This window comes from Centrocercus urophasianus, unplaced genomic scaffold, assembly GCF_019232065.1.
Source record: "Centrocercus urophasianus isolate 14NV4802_14NV808 unplaced genomic scaffold, USGS_Curo_1.0 seq_73, whole genome shotgun sequence".
NCBI lineage: Eukaryota > Metazoa > Chordata > Aves > Galliformes > Phasianidae > Centrocercus > Centrocercus urophasianus.
The window spans coordinates 14227844-14248253 of record NW_024885344.1 but is presented as its reverse complement, the minus strand read 5'-3'; the positions used below and the strand labels follow the sequence as shown (position 1 = coordinate 14248253).

Sequence of the window (20410 nt, the reverse complement as noted above, 5' to 3'; positions counted from 1 at the left end):
GAAGGAAGGAAGGAAGGAAGGAAGGAAGGAAGGAAGGAAGGAAGGAAAAAGCCAAACATACTTGTTAAATATTTTATCTCACAAACTAATAATTAGCATGCACATGGCTCTAAATCAAGACTGCAAATCAAGCACTTTTGGAATGCAGTGAAATTTCAGTTTCACCAACTGCTTCAGCCAGTTAATAGGCTGATAGGCAGTCGTAATGAGCAAAACTCCCTCAGGTAGGGAAAAGATGTTCCAGAATTAACCAGTTTAAAGCCATTTAACTGAATGACTCTCACAAACTCATGGGAATACCAAATTTGAATCTAAAATTCATTGAATTTATTTTTAAAGCCAAAATATTTTGATTGTGGATATTTACTTCAAGTCGAGCATCAAAGACCTCTTTTTTTCAGGTGCATCATTGGAATCTCAGCTTTTTTTCAGGTGTATCATTGGAATCTCAGCTTGGCACAGGTAAACTGTGCATCTTATTAGTCAGTCTTTTGTTTTATCATAGATTGAGGTTGAAGTAGATCTTGTATTAGGCGAGCCAGCATGGCTGTCTAGAAGACTACTGTGTTCTCAATGGTTTATACAGTATAATAATACATACAGTAGTTGTAGAAAACATTTTACCAAAGCAGCAGAAAATTGTTTTATAAGGAAGAGATTTTTTATGTAAGATAGAAATATGAAGCTGTGAAGTTACACACTTCAGAATATTCAAACTGAGAATAAACATATACATGGATAAAAAGGAATAATCATAATTACTGAAATTAATGACAGTTTATTTTTCAAGAAATGTTAAACTGTCATTATGGAGTGACGTAAAGCATAAAGTATTGTTTTGAGGGTCTGGGAGAGCAAATAAGGTTATTGCATATTTCTCAGCTGGGGTGCATGCACATATTTTTGTAAAAAAGTTTGTAATTCCTGTCAGGATCAGAAATCAGCACGTTTCTGGTCTGTGCCTGTGTGGACATTCCTACACTGGTTTAGCATACTGATTTTTCTAGGAATTTTGACCAGCATCATGAAGAAAATAAAATTATTAAATGCCTAATCACATCTTTAATTTAGTAAATACCACTTGCCTTTTTATTTCAGAAATACCTGTGTTAAGAGCAAACTGCTCCCCTCTTCTCCTTCCATTAAAAGAAACCCCAAAACGACAAGATATATAAAATTCAGCTGTCGTAATATTCTGTGATTCAGTTTCTCCTAGGCTGAATAGAAGACTTGACAGAATATGTCTCATTGCCTTTGTGATTCTAAAAATATGCCTGCCACACATTTTCTTACATTTTTATCTGTGCAGAGAGAATCATTTAACAGCAGAATAACATTCACAAATATGCTGCCTTACTCTGGAAGTGCATGTGATGGAAACTGCTTCTGGAGATTGCTGTGAAGTTCTGAGAACTGGCCAAATGTTTTCTCCACGAAAGTGACCACATTGCAGGTTTGCACCACCTGGACAAGATATAGCTGCATTGGGAAAAAAGGAGAGGCAGAAAAGACAAATGATCAGAGAGGCACATTAAAAAATATTGTACAAGAGAAAATAGAGGGTGATTTTTACAAAGAAAAAAATTTCTTTAATGTAGTGCCAGGAGCCAGAGAATTCAGTTTGTAATTTATGGTCTTTGTTACAAAGAAGGAGAAACTTGCCTGGATAGCATACAGCTCAAACACTGAAAGATCACTGCAGTGCGTGAAAACTAATAATGCACCATTAAAGCATCATATAACAGTCTGCAATTTCTATTAGGCTTCCTAATTTCGTGCCATGCTTTCCTTCTGGATACTTTAATTAGCTCTTGATTTATTTTTCACTATTGGGCAGGAACCTTTCTCCTTAATGGCTCCCTGCTAATAGCTGTCTGCCTGGTGTTCTTTCTCTCTGCTACCTCATTGCTTATGGCATGCCTGTGATCTTTTCAATGTGGTATAAAAGAGGAGGGAGAGTGCATAACCTGACAGAATCATTAAAGATAAGTAAAGAATATGACACATACGTAGTCAGACTTTTTGCTGAACCCCAAAATGGTGGCTCTTGCAATTGACTTCTCTATATTCAGCATCATCCATTCTTGAGGGACAGTCTCTTGAGATGGAAGCTTTGCAGAGCTTGTCAGTGACATGTGTGCAAGCGTGTGGATCAAGTTATTGAGCTTGACAGGAAAGCACTCCAAACTTTCCTTTATTTTCCTGAAGAACAAACAGAAGACACTGTATTTATATATCTGTTTGGCTCCTATTGATCCTTGGTTTTATATATACAAGTACCAAAAAACCCAATACCTAAATCCTAAAACCTGCCTCACATGAATATTTACCCATATACATACAAACTCACCACTGTTTGCAGCAATACATGTGCAGCCTCGCTACTTAGAAGACCATTTCTTCTGTAGCCTCTCTCATGACTCACCTTGAGGTAGTTACTTTTCATAAGCACCATGGAACAGAGACAGTCTTATGTGTTTTGAGGGATTCCAGGGTAGAACAACACCTGCTCTTAGCATTTACTTCTTCACTGAACTAATCTCACACAGACTTAAATGTGATTGCACAAGACTAAGCATCTTTTATGTCCAATTTGTAATTTAGCTGTGCAAGATGTCTTGCTAAATTCCGTACCCAATTCAAAAAAGATCAATATCAATACATGAGGAGCTACATAAGATGTTATTAAAAAAAAAATTAAAATAAAAAAATCTGATTGCCTAAAGTTTTGAGATCTTTGATCAGAAAAGGCATAATGGATAAAAAAATTCCTAGATATACCTGTAGATATGTAATGTAAACTTGTTTTAACATTAAAGTGAACTCAGTTTGAGAAATAACATTCTGAGACAATCGCTGCTCTTTGAAGAATAATATGCAGTGCTCAATAGAAAACATCTTTCTGAATTCAGTTGCTGGTTAAAATCTATTGAAATTTTTGTTTGTTTGTTTGTTTGTTTGTTTTCTATTTCACTGCTTAGTTCCACAGCTCTCTGAAGAAAATCTGGCTGGATTCTGGTGTTATAGAACAAGAACCCATTAGTTTCAGGCCATTTAGCAGGAAACCTCTATCAAAATTTCAGCGTTTTGTCTTATTTTTTCCTACTTTGGACTATTGCCAACTAGCTTACAAGAGTTGACATTACTTTTAGCCATCTTCATCATCATCTCTTTAAAGCTGAGCAGCTTCACCTGTCACTTAAAATTTAATTCTTATCCATGGGCTTTGGTGTGTGGGAGAGATTGCATACTGCAATCAATTGAAGTAAACTCAATTCATTGCATAAGCCTGATTTTCATGATCTCAGATGTTTTGGTTAAAGATTGTAGCTTCACATGGGCCGTCATACCAAAAAAACCTACCTGTAAACAGCTCCCCAGTTTCTTCAAGCTAACCAGAGATGCCATTCAAAATACTGTGAATTTATCACACATCAATTAGGGTTACTAAATTAAGGAAACGAGATGTATATATTTTTCTTAATGTAATAAAACGGAAAGTATCTCTGAATTGATTTAATTAATTTCCTTATTAACTACATTCTTAAGAAACAGATACATAAAGACTATTTAATAAATGACACGAATTAACACTCAGATGGAAAACAAGAAAATAAATCTCATTTCAAAATATTAGTACAAAATCAATTCAGTTCTGACTAGTTAAGCTGCACCTGAGATAAACATTTATTTTTCAAAAAACTTTTATGCAATTAATTTAATCCACAGTTCAAACACTTGATAAATCACTGTGACATGATTTAGGTAAAGAATTTGTAACTTGGCCATACTGTAGCAGAGCAGTTACGGAATTTGCAACGTTAGTAAGAGTCAAGTTTACTTTCCAAATAAAAATAGTTTATTTCAATTCACACAGAAAAAGGTATTTGCTTACAAATTAGTATCAATTCTGAAATCACTTCTATCACTAATATCAGAATACTGCTGTTTAAACAGTTCAGTATTTTAAGGGTTTGTTGTTCCTTCCATGAGTATACTAAGCTTCTAAAATGCTTTTAACACCAAGATTGTTAACAACTTACCTCATCTAAACTTAAACAGAGGCTTCTGTTGTTATTGCTGCAGCTTTACTCAGTGATAATAAAAATGGAAATAAAATAAAAATAAATGCAGGTTTTTGCCCTCTGTATATTCTTCTTTCTCTGTATACAGTCTTCCCTCTTATAACAGAAAGCATGAAGCAAGCCATACATCACGTTACAAACAGTGAAGCCTCTTTGCAATTTTGATGACATTTCAATGTCTTCACAGCACGGGAGAACTCCAGTTACAGTTGTCTGCATTTTCTTTCAAGGGTGAACTGGCCTAAGGAGACTCATTATCCCATAGCCTCCCAAAGCTGATTCTTATTTGTGGAACAGTGGTATACATCAAACACATATGCCATCTTTTTAAATTTAGCAGCTCTTGTTGGTGTGGATTGGATCATTGATTCACTTTACTACATTTTAGTAATCTGATTTCCCTTTCTGACACGACTTTTTAAGTTCATTCTAAGAATCTGTGCTAGAACTTGCTTCTTGAACTTTCTGAGATGTCATCTCTTTTCTTCAGCCACGTTATCTTTAGCCACAGGTAAAGAATTTGGTGAGGTCCTGGGTATCCTCTTGTTCCTTAAGATTACCATCTTTCCTGCAGCAAAAGCTAGCTCTGCCTTCACAAAGTTGTAAAAAATGTATGTTTCTAAGTTATTTCAGAACTCTGGTAGCCAAAGCAAGAATTAGTGCTTAAAGATTTATAGGTAGAAAAGTTGAAGTTACCTGTATAAAACGTATTGAATTCTCAGATCCATCAGGAAAACAAACAAAATAGGAAACTGTCATTAAATAGAGTAAGAGTAATTGTGGTTCATAATATTCCTAACACACAACTCTTAGGCAGCAACATGATTTCTTTTCCTGTATGATAATATACTCTTTTGTCATGCAGATAGGTGTCTGACCTATTTCTCAGAAAAAAATAGTTAAATATCTGGGATTTTTCAAATGTAATGCTTTCTACTTTTTTTTTTTTTACCTGCTGAACAGACTTTGACTTTCAGATTTGGATCACACTTTTCTACAGAACTATCAAGTTATGATTAGGTGAAACATGCACAGACAGTTCGGTCGCTTGTGAAAACAGAAATGGATGAAAACTTTAGCTAACTTTTCCAAGAGTATCCAGTAATAGCTCATACTGTGATTTTCAGGTAGTCATTTCTTATTAGAGAGGTGTTCTGGGATATGATGCTTAGATCTTTTTGGACACACCAGCCTTTCTTCACAGCCTTTCAAGACTACATACACTCCTGATTACTTATCCAGATCTCATTTTTGGTAGGTATAATAATAAATATTCACACTAATCTTCATAATCATTTTTTTAATCACTCACCATGGCATCCTTCTCTTTTCTGTCTAGACCCGAATATAGCTTGGAATTCAATGAGTAAAATTTATCTTTGCAGGATTCTTAGATGTTAATGAACATGGCATTTCACTTCCATCCAAATTTTTCATCCATGAACTTAACAGGCTCAGTTTTAAAACAAATTAGGAAGTATGTCCCCAGCAGCTCTTTACAAACTTTTTCAGAACCTTACTATTTTCAGGAATAGACTTTTTCTGATTTTTACCAACACATGTTAATGGACAATTGATAATCTTTCGGTTCTGGTTTTGTGATAACACACTAGTTTAACATCTTATTCCCACCTGATAGTATATAGGCAGTAATTAAGTTCTCTTTACAAACTGCTTGAGTGCAGCTATGAAAAAGTTTAGTGAGGTAGTTTCATCTTTGACCTATTAGAGAAGTCACCAGCTGTCACTGGTGTTCCAGCTATTTGGAATATTTCTTGCTAGAGTATCTACAGCCACCTCAGAAACAGGGAATGTATGATTAATTTGAGATTAGTGTCATATTTTCAAAGGAGTTATTATGAATTGTCTGGTCTTGCAATGGCTGGCATTTGCAGCTTGGAGTGGATATGTTTGACCTGGATAATGACAGGTACTGAGTAAATGACAAATAAATAATAAAGATGGCAGCTGACCCAAGCAGAACTCTTCCTTCAATCAGGTGGCTGAGGATATGCCGTGGTGCTTTGATGGTAACTGTCAGATTTATAGTGCCTCTCTTATTTGTAGATTTCTGTGACTGGGTTAGATTTTATATTGCAGTCAATTGAAATCAGCTCTGTTTATTGCGTTAGGCTAACTTTAATGCCTTAAAAATAATTTTGAATACATATGATACATACTGCCTCACAGGCACATAAAAAATGTCAGGCAGCAGATGACACCATGCTGACATTTGAAGACATCTGCAGAAAACCAAAGAAGAAATCTATATCCAGAAGTGAAATAGCTTTCTTTTCCTTGGTAAAACTGAGTTTGAGGGAAAGAGGAGAGGAGGGAGGGGAAAGGATCAAATTGAGTTTCAAGGATCAAACTGAGTTCAGGGCAGATGCTGGAGAGACAACAATGTTTCATTTGGCACTAGGTGCACAGAAATGACAAGCAAACACAGAAACTCTTGTTTAACTCTCAATCAGTGCGCTGTTTATTCATGATTCGACTGTGCGACCTTCCAGAAGGCTGCAATCTGTGAGGTTTAACATTGCTGCTCATCAGCTTATAATAGTGAACTGACTCAATGTGGGAAGAGAACAGTACACAGAAACAAGTCAAGATTACTGAACATATCTTAAGTCAAGAATGAGGGAAAAATAATTTGGTAAAACACAATATTTTACAATTCTGAAAGGATTTGGACATTGAAGTTCAATCTCCGATATTATAATTCCATTGGCTAAAAAGGTGAAGAACACAGAACAAATTAACATTGTTTTGCAAGGGACATTTGTGACATTAGCTATCATATCTTGCTGTTTTTAAGAAACAATGGAAGTAATGTCAGTATTATTGCTCAAATCAAACTCAGGCAATTGCTAAAAGCAACCTATTTCTATGGAAATAGAGAAATATTCTTCTCATATTTCCACTAGCAAAAGTTTGTGGTTTTGAATAGATATGCTATATGATAGAATCTGAAAGATTACAATAAATACCAGGTACTTAGAACACACGGTAACTCTCTGTTGGCAGTTTTTAACATTCCAATGATCACACTCCATATCTAGAAAGGAACTTTTTCAAAGAAATAAAATGTTCTGAAAGTAATTATTGAGAAAAAAAAGCAGCTATGAATTAGAAAGGATTTGAGGGCTACTGGAAGTTATGTTAATAAACAGTTTCCAATTTCACTTACTTTCTAAAGACAACTTGAAAAATAGATTCAAGAATCAAGTACAGAGAGACCTTGAGAAGTGTGAGATTGGATTTTTTCTCACCTGGATCTCTGTACAAAAGGAAAGTAGGACATATTTTTTGTGAAGTACAGGATAAAGTCAACATAGGTAATGGTAGCATTCCTGGGGTTAGGTCAGAAAATGCTTATACAGAGGGAAAGTCTTGAATGGATCTGGGTATTAAGCCAACCCAAAGACTGCCTGGAAACACTTTTCAGAAATTAAAATACAACTCAACATGAAACCTGGTGTTCTGCCCGTGTTTAAACATGTACAAATGTTAGTTAATGCATGCTTTGAATTAACACAAATAATGTTCAAAAATGAATAGAAATTAGAATAAACCAAGAAAAAACATGAAGTAAAAGGAAATCCATAAGAATTCATGAGCTGATGAAAAGAGACTTTGTACTCGCAAATGAGCATATATAATACAAACATACAGTAAGAGAATTAAAGAAGAAAATACGAAACATAGCAATATCTGAACTTTCTACATGATATAATGTTCTCTTTGGCCAGTAACAAATTGTAAGAAACTGGAACAACAGCCTTAGAGTGTTCACTGAAAGGATTTCAGCAGAAAATACAATTTCAAATAAGATCTGAATCAACAGCACTGTACGGATCTGCAGCATGGTGCCAGTTTCACTGGTAAGCAGATCTTGAGTGTCAGGTACAACTCTGAAATCCTTTACTTCCTCCACCCTCAAAACACCACACCACCTCACTCACTTCGAAGAAAGTGTGTGGAGATACAGCCTTGTCCTGAACCCAGCCCTCATCGTTTATCTTCTAGCTAAGAAACACTGCAGTGAGTTTAATCCTAACCATAACCTTATCCCTACCAGACTGAAAAGTATGCTGATCCTTTCTACTTCCAAAAGAGTGCTGGGCACTGGCTCTGAGAGACACTGATGCAATTTTCACTCTGAAGACTCACATTTGGTTAAGTACAACCTAGTCCTTTTTCTCTAATTAAGAGACAAAGTATTTCTAGCCGTGAGAGACAAAAACAGCTACCCAGATTATGGCAGAATCAAGACTTTTACATTTTAATTAGAAGCTGTATGTTTCCTATTTGAAGTGGAAATGTAAGTCTGTAATTTGGAAAAAGTGAAATTTTAAAGGAAAGGATAAGGTAGGAGTTGCCAGTAAATGTGAAGCTGTAATTAAATTTTAAAATAAAACAATCTTGTTAAGGTGCAAGAGAGAAAGCATCTGGAAGAAAAAAAAAAAAAAGAGTTAAAGAAGAAAAATTTCAGTGTTCTGCTGTGTGTAAAGTAATGGAATGACGGTTTTGGGAAGCATCCTTCTTTCTATTCAAAGGGTCTTCTCTAAACTCAGGAGGTCTCTGCTTCAGCCTTCTCCAAACCTGCAGCCACAGTTTTGGATTCCAATAGATATAAAGCACACATATAAACAGTGCAATTCAGATTGGCCAAAATCTTCATAGGAGCATCTGTAATGGTAATGAGAGTGGCTCAGCTGCTCCAGCTGAAGCTTTCATCCTATTTATTCACTGCAATGTGCTGTGTGACTGTAACGAAGGGTAGAGTGATTGCTCTTGTCTCCAGGCAGTTTGTGCAGCACAGAGAGCTGTGCTGTTTTATGAGTGTGTCCTGTCTTTGAAAGGACTTGGAGCCCAGTGCTGTGAACTTGGCACATCCTGGGAAGAGGTCAGAAGGGTAGGACTTGCTGTGCACGTGTACGCAGTGTCCAGGATGCTGTGAATTCATACTGTCTTTTGGAAACCATGGTGCTGTATAGGATAAGCTCTGATAAAGACTTTCTTTCTCATACTGTGCCTAGCATGGGAAAGTGAATTTTTAAATCCATTCAATCTCCATTGGCTTCATCTAGAGTATCATCACATAAACTGTTGGAATTATATGTAATGCAGAGAACTGTTCCAGTAGATCACAACTGCAGGCTTCAAACTGATTATATATAGGTCATCTGCAGCTCCTCATCAATAATTCCCTGCTATTAACACAAGCAAGTAAAAGGTTTCATTACCCTAATACAAAGGAAGCATTAAATATACCTATACTAACACACAATGCTTTTTTATTATAGATCTGTTAAGTGCTTAGAAGGAAGAATCGTTACATTTTTACAGATGGAGAAACTAGCTACCAGGGAAAGTAACTTGCCTGAAGCAAAACAGAACGTCAGAAGAAGATCAGAAAAGAAATATAATTCAGGAATTCTAAATCCTCACTCAAGTCAAATACTTTTATGGGGAAATTTTACTAAACATTCAGCAAACATTATACAGATTTATTCATTCAAAGTGTCTGCAGTCCAAACAGTGTTGCATGGAGTAAGTACACCTAAAAGCAGAGAGGAAAGTTGTTTGCAAATAAACCAGGGTGGTTTTATCATGCCAGATGAATAAAAACTGTAAAAAAAACTTCCTATATGTGTATCACAAGTGCACAACTGTGTGAGAGACTTGAGGAGGCTGGTTTTAAAATGAATAAGGAGTAGACTTTTCAAAAGTAATCATGTGAAGACCAAGTATCCTTTCGTGTAATTTCACTGATTACAACCTCTTAAAAAGCTCTGCTTTATGCCTGAAGGAAATAAACTTTCAGTGTTACATACTGTCTTTACCTGGTAAAGTAGCTTGTAGCTTGGAGGTCTGAATCCTGAGGACGGAGGTTATCATACACATATTTCAGATCCTGAATCCTGTTCAGCTCAGGCAATCCTGCATGTAGCATCTTTACAAGAAAAAAAGTACCATTACTCTGTTGTACTGCATAAAATAAATTTAAATTAAATGAGACTAACTAAGGAAAGGAAGGATTTACACAGGAAGGACTTCTAAAACACAAGGTTTTGCTGATCTTTAAAGTTGTTTTGAAGCTACAGGAATGCCTGGATCACTAAGGTGAATAAATTGCATTGTAAATCTTCACACTGAGATACCGGAAGGAGTCACTGATCAAAATCACCAGTCTATTTTAGCAACTTATTTTCTCTTCAGATAGGATAATCTCAATACATGCATTGCTAATCTTCCTTCATAGCCTTTTAATGATGTTAAAGGGAAGGCAACAAAATGGTGAGCAAAACCAGCCACCTGAATAGAAACCACATTCCTTTATGCTCACAATATTATCCGAATCCTAACACAATTTAGTGCAACATCACCTTCTCATCTATAATTACTGCTTCCATTATCAAGAATGTAGACTCCTCCTGTACAAGAATTGTATATTCCATAGATGACCTTTCAAGTCAAGGGAGGAGAAAAGTTTCCTTAAACATTGACTCATAACAGGAGCCTTGACCTTGGTATTCAGAACTGCCCTCTGAAGAAGCGCATCATTCCCTGTGCATGATGAATGAAGTTGTTCTAGTTAGTTGGCCAGGTTTGGTTCAGAAGATAAGTAATCCAAATATTTCCCTTGCAAAGTTACAACACAATCAGTAGTGTAGACAACTGAGTGCATTCAATTGCCCATACATCTCTCTCCATGCATTGTAAAATGTCAACAACTAAAATCATTTTGACTCAATTCAAAACCAACTTATTTTTCTCAACGATTGCAGTAAGTGGAGAATGATGGTTTTTCTGTGTGGTAGAGAAAAAAAAATCACTTCTTCACATTGCACAGAAGGAAATGTATGTGAATTTGCAGTCCGTGCTGTGCATTCTTGATATTTATGTCTGATGTGGGTAGAAAATCCCACTGAGTTTTTTGGCTAACAGCAAAGACAAAAGGGAACATTGCTTTTATTTTAAGGTTTGGTGGAGACAAACAGAGGAAAGAGAAAAAGGATTTTTGGGGTCCTTTTCCTTATTCCTTCTAATCTTCTCAAATTTAAAATCAAATTTCAATACTCTGTACATATTCTTTTTTTGCCATTATGAGAAAAATCTTGCTTTCTATCAGGTCCAGCCAATAATATCACTTGACACCTAGCTTACCGTCTCACTGATCAGCAAGGAGCAGAATGCTCAACGAAGTAAACATAAGCAGCTTGTTTTCTTGACTAGGAAAAACTTGGTAAGTGAATTAAGAACAGGGACAATAGCAACATTCAGCATTTAGGGAAACATGACCTCCAGCTCACTTATAAAAGATAACTTCTGTCTGCTTTTAAAATTAAGAGTTGCATAGACAAATTAAGCTTCTTGCATTGCATTAGAAAGGGGAATAATTCCAGATAAGAATATAATCAGAATGATCTTTAGCCATCTGCTAAAGCAAGAAATGTCTTCAGCTGGACAGTATCTACATAGTGTTTTACTGGCTGCTTTGTCCTTGCTCCACATGACATATCTTGTTTCCAGTCCCTTATTGGAAGAGACTTCTGAAAACTGGCTAGTGATACTAGACGCTAATTAGACAAGGTATAGAATAACTGTTCAGAAAACAACTACTGGTTGCTCAGGGAATCTAAAATGTCACCAGATGCCTAAGTTTAAGTGTGTGCAATGATCCCCCTCACTTGGTCACATATATATCTTCACCTGACATATATGCTTGATCTTCTCAGGCCTTCATAGCCACTGAGAGGAGCTGCCTATGCTTTGTTTGGGCCTGAATTCAGAGCTGATGTGTGAATCTTAGCTGACCATCCCATTAAAAATGAATAGCCTTGGTACACACTTCCCACAAGCAGATCTCCAATACAAGGATGTTTCCTGATCTTCTCTTCCCAAACGATATTTCTGAATTGTATGAAACTGCAATGTCTTGTTTGGAGACAGGAGTCTCAAGACCTAGTTCTGCTCTGTCTACGCACTGTCTCCTGTATTACAGTATTAGCTTTATCTATTTCTAGATCCAGCAAGTGGATCAATTACTCAATGTCTAGTGTCACCTCTAAGCCTCTTTTAATAATTCTATACTGATAAGGGTGGGGAGGCTCTGGAACAGGTTGCCCAGACATGCTGATGCCCTGTCCTTGGAGCTCTGAGCAACCTGATCTAGCTATGGGAGTCCCTCCACACTGGATGGGGGTTGGACAAATGACTTTTAAAGGTCCATTCCATCTCAAACAATTCTATAATTCTATGAATCTGATTCTATGACTTTTACTTCTCCTCAGAGATCAGGAGAGACTAAAGAAGATGCAACATGCCCTGACTACAGAGAAACCTAAGTTTTCTTCAGGGAAAGTTAGCTAGTTATTTCAGAGCTCCTGCTGGGAACATTTTCTTTCTATTATCCCAGAGTAATCTAACGGCAACATCTCTGCAGATTGCAGAAGGGACTGACTGCATTGAAGACCAGGAGGTGGGCAGATCACATAGCTGTATTTGCAGACTGCAGTCTTAGGCAATCTGCCCAGAAATGCAAACGGCTGTGGATGAGAGGGAATGGGTGCTCCTCAGTTTTCCCTAGGCTCTTTCACTCTGACTTACACAGTATTTTCCAGATCTGCTTTCTACAGTGCTTGCAGCTAATCTGGTTGCTAGATATTTGGGAAGAAGGAGTGTTAAGCGTTTTGGGGCAATCTCTCCTACTCGGTAGAGGGCAATCACACAAGTACTGCATGAGAATCCATGAACAAAGCGGAGCAATGATGAAATTCCTGCTGTTTCTCCCCACTCTGTTGCAGAAATTGGAGATGATAGAACTGTGTTAGGAGAGCAAAATCTCAGCTATGCCCCAGCCTCACTAAGGATTCCATTTATAACCTTGAATAGAATTCCTCATGCACAAGCCAGTTACCTAGGTTTTGCATTAGAGCCTAGTCATAACTTCTGGATTAATATTCTCAGTAAGCATCTAAACAAATATTAATTAATTCAACATTTTAATTCTACCCGTGAGAGGGGAAAATGAGTAACCTTTCATACACAAGTAAATGGCAACATAAAGAAGTTATGGAATCTGATGCAGCATGTTAATCAGTAGGAATTCTTAAGGAAAAAAATACATAAAGATCTTAAATATCTATACAAAAAGATTTTAACATCTGTTTTAGTATGGGTTATTCTCTTTCCTTCTTGTATTTGCCATCCTAAGAAGGGAGTAGGGAACTGTACATAAAACCATTTCAGTGGCATCACTGTTAGCTTCAGTTCTGCTAGATATTCTTACATCAGCCAGTTAGTAAAACATTTACTATTTTGTCTCATTGTAACCATGAACAAGATTATTAAACAATTGCCTGAAAACCTCAAAAAAAAAAAAAAAAAAAAAAAAAAAGGCCGATATTTCTGAATCTTAAATCTGTACCCAGGTTCTTTCAGAGTTTTCTAGTATTTTGTAAAAAGGAATGCATTAGAAGAAGGAAAGTAGGAGAAGTAGGAGAAGGGAAAGAAAGCCAGGAAGTTTAGCTTTTCTTTTCTCAGAAATTAGCACATGAAATCACATAGTTTCATTTCTTAGGAAATGCCAGCACTAACATTTTCTGAGAGCAGCTGATACTGCTTCAGCTCATGGTGCTACAGGAGGCAGCAGAGAAGTATTAAAAGGGAAGAAGACACCAGAGGAAACTGATTTTTGGTTTCATCCTCAAACTTCTTACCATCTCCAGCAGGTTCAAGAGTAACTGGCTGTGTTTCCTGACTATGTTATATGCTCGACAACAAAGCTCCACGAACTCTTGAAAACGCTGTGGGTTTTTTCCACCTTCTGTGATGAAATACTCCATCTCTGATGTGAAGATGAAGGGAGCTCGGTCCCTTGAAAAGAGAACAATTACATAGGAAATTTCACTTAAAACAGCTAATCATGCAAGGCATTTAATACTTGTAACTCTTTATTCACTCTTGTTTTTCCAGTATTTCTCCCTCACTATTTCACCTCCTCTTTCTTCAGGTGTAGACAGGTCTATTGCTCTCTCTGGTATCCCTGTCTAATTAGGGCAGAGACAGCAAGAGCTTCCTAGTAAGAAGAGAACAACTTAAAAGTTTGGAGCATACTTATTTTTTCTTAGGTGCTTCTTTTTTTAAAAAAAAATTTATTCATTTATTTACATATTTTTAAGTCTCATTGCTTCACTTTCTTGACTACTGTCTGAAAGTGAATCTGGAAACATGTTCTCTCCAAGTGTTGAAATTCTTAAAGGTTGTTCTCAAACAGGATGGGATATAAATATCAATTCCCTACTTGGCAAGAAGTGTATTTTAAAAAAAAAAAGATACAAAGCCAAAATCCAAAACCAACAAAAATATATAACATATGATGCTATCTTTGAATACACACCATTCTGAAGGGACTTGAGTTACAGCAGAACAAACTCAAATGCATTCTCTTTTTTTTTGTACATTTACTCTATATTCACCCTAGAGTAAATGAGGTGCGGAATCTGAAACTGTCTTGCCTTTTTTCTTACCACTAGCAATGTTTGTGACTATGGCATACTATTGAAGTAAAAAGCCTATTAGCCAGGCTTCTGCTAACAATCCTATCATATTATAGTTTCAGAAAAGACTGATATACTGCATCCTAGCACAGATAAAAACTACTGCAGTGATTTGCTCACCACAACTGTGTATACAGATGTATGAAAACAGATTAGAGGTCTATATCCCAAGGGAATACATGCAATGAACTTGTCTTTAAATCAAAATAAACTTGAGTTAAGGAAATATTGGAATTTGAATACAGAAACAGAGTTCAAAATGTTTGTTTCTTGCTAACTATGAGCTGAGTCTATTCTGCTTAATGGTTCGTTCCTAACAGAGACAAAGAATCTTTCCTAAATTTCCTCATTTTCCTACAAAAATGTTTGCTTTGTGTTATTGTAAAAAGTTCAGGTACATGAGATTCTAGGCTGCAGCTAGAAGAGTCAGTTAGAAGAAATGCTCAGGTGACCTTCCCTTTCTTATTTCTGGATTTTTTTTCGGTTGTTTACATATAAGACAACTTTGAAAACAGACCTCCTAAAAGTGCATTCCATCGCAAAGCAGTCTAGCTCATCATTTGAATATTACTCCATTTCAGTTCATTAGTATTAAGAAATACAAAGATCCATTATTTTCGTTCTTACTTGCCCACATTTTTGAATACTGTAAGAGGTGAGTTCATAGTGTGACAGTTATACTCTGTAAGACTGTTTTGTGTGATTTTGTTCTGTAGCTCTCAAAGAATTACGAAATTGATTCTATTACTGATTTTAGAAAGCATGATTTTCCCAAACCCCACATTTTCCCAGATGTTTTGAAAACAAATCTCAGTTTCTTATTTATGGTCTTTGGGCTAAAATATCCCAAACCAAAACTACTGCTCTAAATCAATTCTGTGATTCTGTGAAATGTTCAATAATCGTGTTCAGAATTTATATGTGATTCTTGCTGTCCAACTGCATCAAGAGACACAATTATACTATGAAGTCATAGCCCTTTCTGAGCTAGTCCAAGTATCCTGCATTAATCTACTCAAGCTGAAAAGAGACAGTGCAATCAGAAATTACTGGAAGAAATATGGTCTTTAACATTGTTGGGTTGGGCTGTGGGCCAACTTCCCAATAATGCAATGACTGCAACATTAGTCAATTTCCTTTGCATTATTACTAAAAGATCTATTTAAACACATAACTGATATGTTAGTATTTATATTATTTACAGATTAATTTTACTTGTGAGATCATTTTAAACGTTTTACAATGCTATAAATTTCTTTAGTATTAAGACATCTGCTTCTAAGGTGATAGGCCTGTCCTCCTATATTAACCTGCAAAATATGATACAGAAATTTGCTTTCCATATTAGAGAAATTAAGCCTGATTTTTCTCAAGGCCTTGTGATATAAGAGCCTCTCCCATAATGTAACCCCTGCAATAAGTCAGACACTGAAGCCCAGTGCCTGCATGTCTCTAAGTAAGTTGTCTGCTCAGATAGGCAGCACTTTGCAATTGAAATTAAAACCATAAAAACAGTTTAGTATTGGAGACAAGATCCACTAGAAGGAACAAAACAGTCATTTCTCATGATAATATTTAAAAGCAAAGTTGCAGTGGGAAGAGATGTTTACTCACTGAACATTAACAATTATGAAAATACAATCAACAGGCTGAATGTCTGTGTAAAGAGGCAGAATGTTCTTTGCTGTTTTCACAGACTCCTCTGGAATATAAAATTATGAAAAGGAGTACTCTAAAAATTACTCCAGAAAAATTGCAAACAGTCAAGTACAAGTCACTATCCATTCTATCCATTTTGCATAGGAAAATTTACATCAGCAAACAGTAGAGGCTGCTTTACCTTCCATAAAAAAAAGCAATGGCTGCCCGGTTTTTGCATGAATAGTCTAATTTATCACAGATACACATGCAGATGAACCTCATCCAGCTGTACAGTTTGTGTTTCTATGTTTAACCCATCTCTAACCAACATTCTTCTTTATGGTTTATAGTTTAGATGGTATTGCAGGTGGCACTTACTGAGAAGATTCACAAAGCAACTGAAAGTTTGATAATAATAACTATGAAAGTAATCACTCATTTGGACATATACCTACTAAATAATTTGTTCATATGAAATTACCTTAAAGATCTAAACATGAAATACTTTATACCCCAAAACATACTCCAGATCACAACTAACCCCTATAACACCTTACATCCACAGGATGCTCAGAAACAATGATTCCGTACTACAGCCAATGGGACAATAGCCCTTTGGCCTAAAATTTGTATCTAATACAATTTTGTATTTCTGTGAAAGTAATGAAAGGGTTGGCTTAAGTTTAACAAAAAAAAACAAAAAAAACCCAAGGCCTTCCAGAGAGAATTAGTATGATTTGAGGTATACTTCAGATGTACAGTGTATAATATCTTCAAGATGATTTAATCAGTCATATCTTTCTCTCTTTTCTCCCCCTCCCTCCGCTAAAGACCTAAACAAGATAAATGAGTCAAAAGAAGCAACATCTCAATTTATAACAGAGCCAGATTGAAGGTCTAGCAGGTCTAGACATTAAAGAGCTTTAATTTACTACAGCTATGACTAAAGAGTTTACGCAAGTCATTCAGGGAAAAGTAAGGTTAGTTTTATGTTTTGCTTGATTGTTTTTCTTTTTTTTTCCCCTTATGTACTGCTTTCAGAGATTTAAGATTTTCATGGGAATGTGCTTTATGGTTCTTCTGGAGATGAAGAATGTTTGGATAATATGTCATGAGAGAGAGAAAAGAAAGGAAACCTCAAGTAACAGAACAGATCACTGTGAAAAAACAAACTTAGTTTGGGGTGATGGGAAAACTTACTGCGACTTCACTATAGGCTAGAAATATGTTGTATTCTTAGAAGATCAGCAAGATCATCAGGATTTATTATGAAACAGTAGATGTAACCCAATTAATGAAGCTCATAGGATAAACAATGGCTTCCCTATTATGAATCTTATGGTGTATGACATTTAAGAAAGACACATTGACTTCATTTAATATTAAGTAGCAAAAACATATGAGATAACCAACAACAAAAGACCTATGCTCCAATCCAATCCAAACTTTCTATTAGTGTCGTTATTGTTGTTTAAAACACAGTAAAACAATGAGATCAAAACAGATGAGTTCTTCAGATGTCACATTCACATTGTCATTACACAGACTACACAAACAGTATGAGAAACCATACACAGCTGTTTGCAGCTTAAAAATCAACTGCTCAGTAGCATATACCACATATATTCTCTGTCTACTTTAAAACTTCATAGGCTGAATCAAGAGAGACTTATAGCATTAAGCACAACTATGTGGAATTTTGATGTATCCATTAGAATAAGAGGAGCTTTTAGAGAATGATCCCTGACATCTTCTGCTCTGCAGCAAAAGCTGAAAACTTGTGAAAGAAAACATGCACACACAATGAATAAGATTGCTTATTTCTCTAAGCTAAATGAAGATACCTAATCACAGTAGTTGTACACATACATACATGTATATATATATATTTGTAAACATGGAAAAAACAAGAGTAAAATTGTCCCTTGTTTATATTACAGAACGAAAAAGTAAGCAACTGCACAGCACAATTTATCCTCAGCAAGCTTCAGCAAGCATACAGAGAGTCATAAAAAATATGCCTGGAAGGGTGACCATAAGAGATACTTGATTTCCTGCTCACCAGGACAAGATCAACCATAAACATGCTTCTGAGATGCTTGTTTATCTTATTCTCAAAGACAGAGTTCTACAATCGCCCTATCAGATTTCTGTTCCTCACAGAATTTTTCTCTTAATGCCTAGTCTAACCTTGCTGCACTTTAATCCCATTAATTCTTGCTCTTTCCTAAGGGAACATGAAGCTCTTGTTTTCTTAACAGCAGCCTCTAACGTATTCACAGATTTTTATTATGCCTGTCTTCAGTCTTCTGTAGAGAATTGTTTCATCCTTTTCTCATATGTTTTGTTTTTCAGTTGTCTGATCGTTTTAATTACATTTGTCTGGACTCCTTGTAATTGGACCATATCTTTTTGAAAGTAAAGAGTTGAAAGTATTCCAGTTTTACCAGTGTCACATGAAGCAATATAGTTACTTCACATTTCATGCTTTACAATTCAATATTCTGTCATCAATTCTTATTTGACTTTGCGTAACTCTAAGACACATTTCTGAAAAACTATCTATCGCTGCTAACTCCAACTTTCAGCATGGTCAAGAGATCTTATATAGGTATCCCCTAAACAGTCAACAACCTTATTCTCTATCCCAGCATACTAGTTAGTAAAGAAAATACTGCAAGATGTTAATCACCTCACAAACTTTACAGAATCATAGAATCATAGAATGGCCTGGGTTGAAAAGGACCACAATTATCATCTAGTTTCAACCTCCCTGCTACGTGCAGGGTCGCCAACCACCAGACCAGGCTGCCCAGAGCCACATCCACCTTGGCTTTGAGTGCCTCCAGGGATGGGGCATCCACAACCTCCTTGGGCAACCTGTTCCAGTGTGTCACCACCCTCTGAGTGAAAAAATTCCTCCTGATATCTAATCTAAACCTCCCCTGTCTCAGTCTAAAATCATTTCCCCATATTCTATCACTATCCACCCTCATAAACAATATCGGAAGGCCACAATGAAGTCTCTCTGAAGCCTTCTCTTCTCTAAGCTAACCAAGCCCAGTTCCCTCAACTTTTCTTCATAGGAGAGGAGCCCTCTGATCATCTTAGTGGCCCTCCTCTGGACTCATTCCAAGAACTGTCTGTCTTTCTTGTGGTGGGGGCTCCAGACCTGGATGCAGTAGATTGTATCTTACTTAGTGTATGTGGTGTATTTTGGTATTTTACTTGGTGTAACCTTTCATCTTGAATATGAAACATAGGCAGATAGTTTCCATGACTGGTTGTTAAAACAGTTCTGCACTTCTAATAAAACATATACTTCCATTGCGGAGCATGACAGCAGTTTTCCCATCGACTTCAGTTATGGTTGCTACCACTTACAGTATCACTGGCTTGTTTTGCAAATCTATATTCAGATCTGTTTAGAAAACTTTTCTAGTTTCTATTTATTTTACTGAAGAAATACTGCAATCTGTTCCACAGATAGGTGTCTGCTCCTGAAAAGAGTAAAAAAAAAAGCTCTTGCTGAGACTTTATTTCTCAGATCATCAAAAACTGACTCATAACATCCATGTCTAAACAAAATGACAGTCTAAATTTTAATTGCCAAAGTAAATATAATACTTTAGAATGGAATAGAAGAGATAACTGAATTAGCATGTTTTAAACAGTTCCATACCCTGTCCCCTCAAAAAAAAAAAAAAACAACCCCAACACATCACCACCACAGAAAAAAAAAAGCAAAAACAAAACTCACCACAAAACCATAAAACAGAATGTATTTTTCCTGAGAGATTTACCCTGAAATTTGTTTTTGATAGATTTTATTTCCAGTAACACACAGACAGAGACTCACTTGGCTCAACGGGAACTCATGACTAAGCTTCAAGGCAAAATATTTATATAGGGGGTGGAAGCAAGGACAGAAATACAGAATCTCTACCTGGGCATGCAGAAATGGTGTTTGGAAAACTAAAGCTCAAGTAGAATTAAAACTGAAAGTGAACGTGAAGGGAAAGAAGAAAAACTGATACGTCAGTAGCAAAATAATGAACAGGCTGAGGGAAGTAAGCTTGTTTACCTAGGGAAAGAGAAGGTTTTCAGAAGAGCAAA

At 36.1% G+C, this 20410-nt stretch overlaps 1 protein-coding gene across 3 annotated transcripts in view; it reads right to left on the bottom strand.

Annotated features, from left to right (window-relative positions):
* Positions 1-20410, bottom strand: part of PIK3C2G (phosphatidylinositol-4-phosphate 3-kinase catalytic subunit type 2 gamma) — a 203322-nt gene that overhangs the window by 42995 nt on the left and 139917 nt on the right. For all 3 annotated transcript variants that reach the window (XM_042837757.1, XM_042837756.1, XM_042837755.1), the window contains 4 exons: positions 13814-13970; positions 9935-10044; positions 2010-2202; positions 1358-1479 (listed from right to left, as the gene is read on the bottom strand). In XM_042837757.1, coding sequence (XP_042693691.1) covers positions 1358-1479; positions 2010-2202; positions 9935-10044; positions 13814-13970 — 582 coding nt within the window. The remainder of the gene's footprint in view (positions 1-1357; positions 1480-2009; positions 2203-9934; positions 10045-13813; positions 13971-20410) is intronic.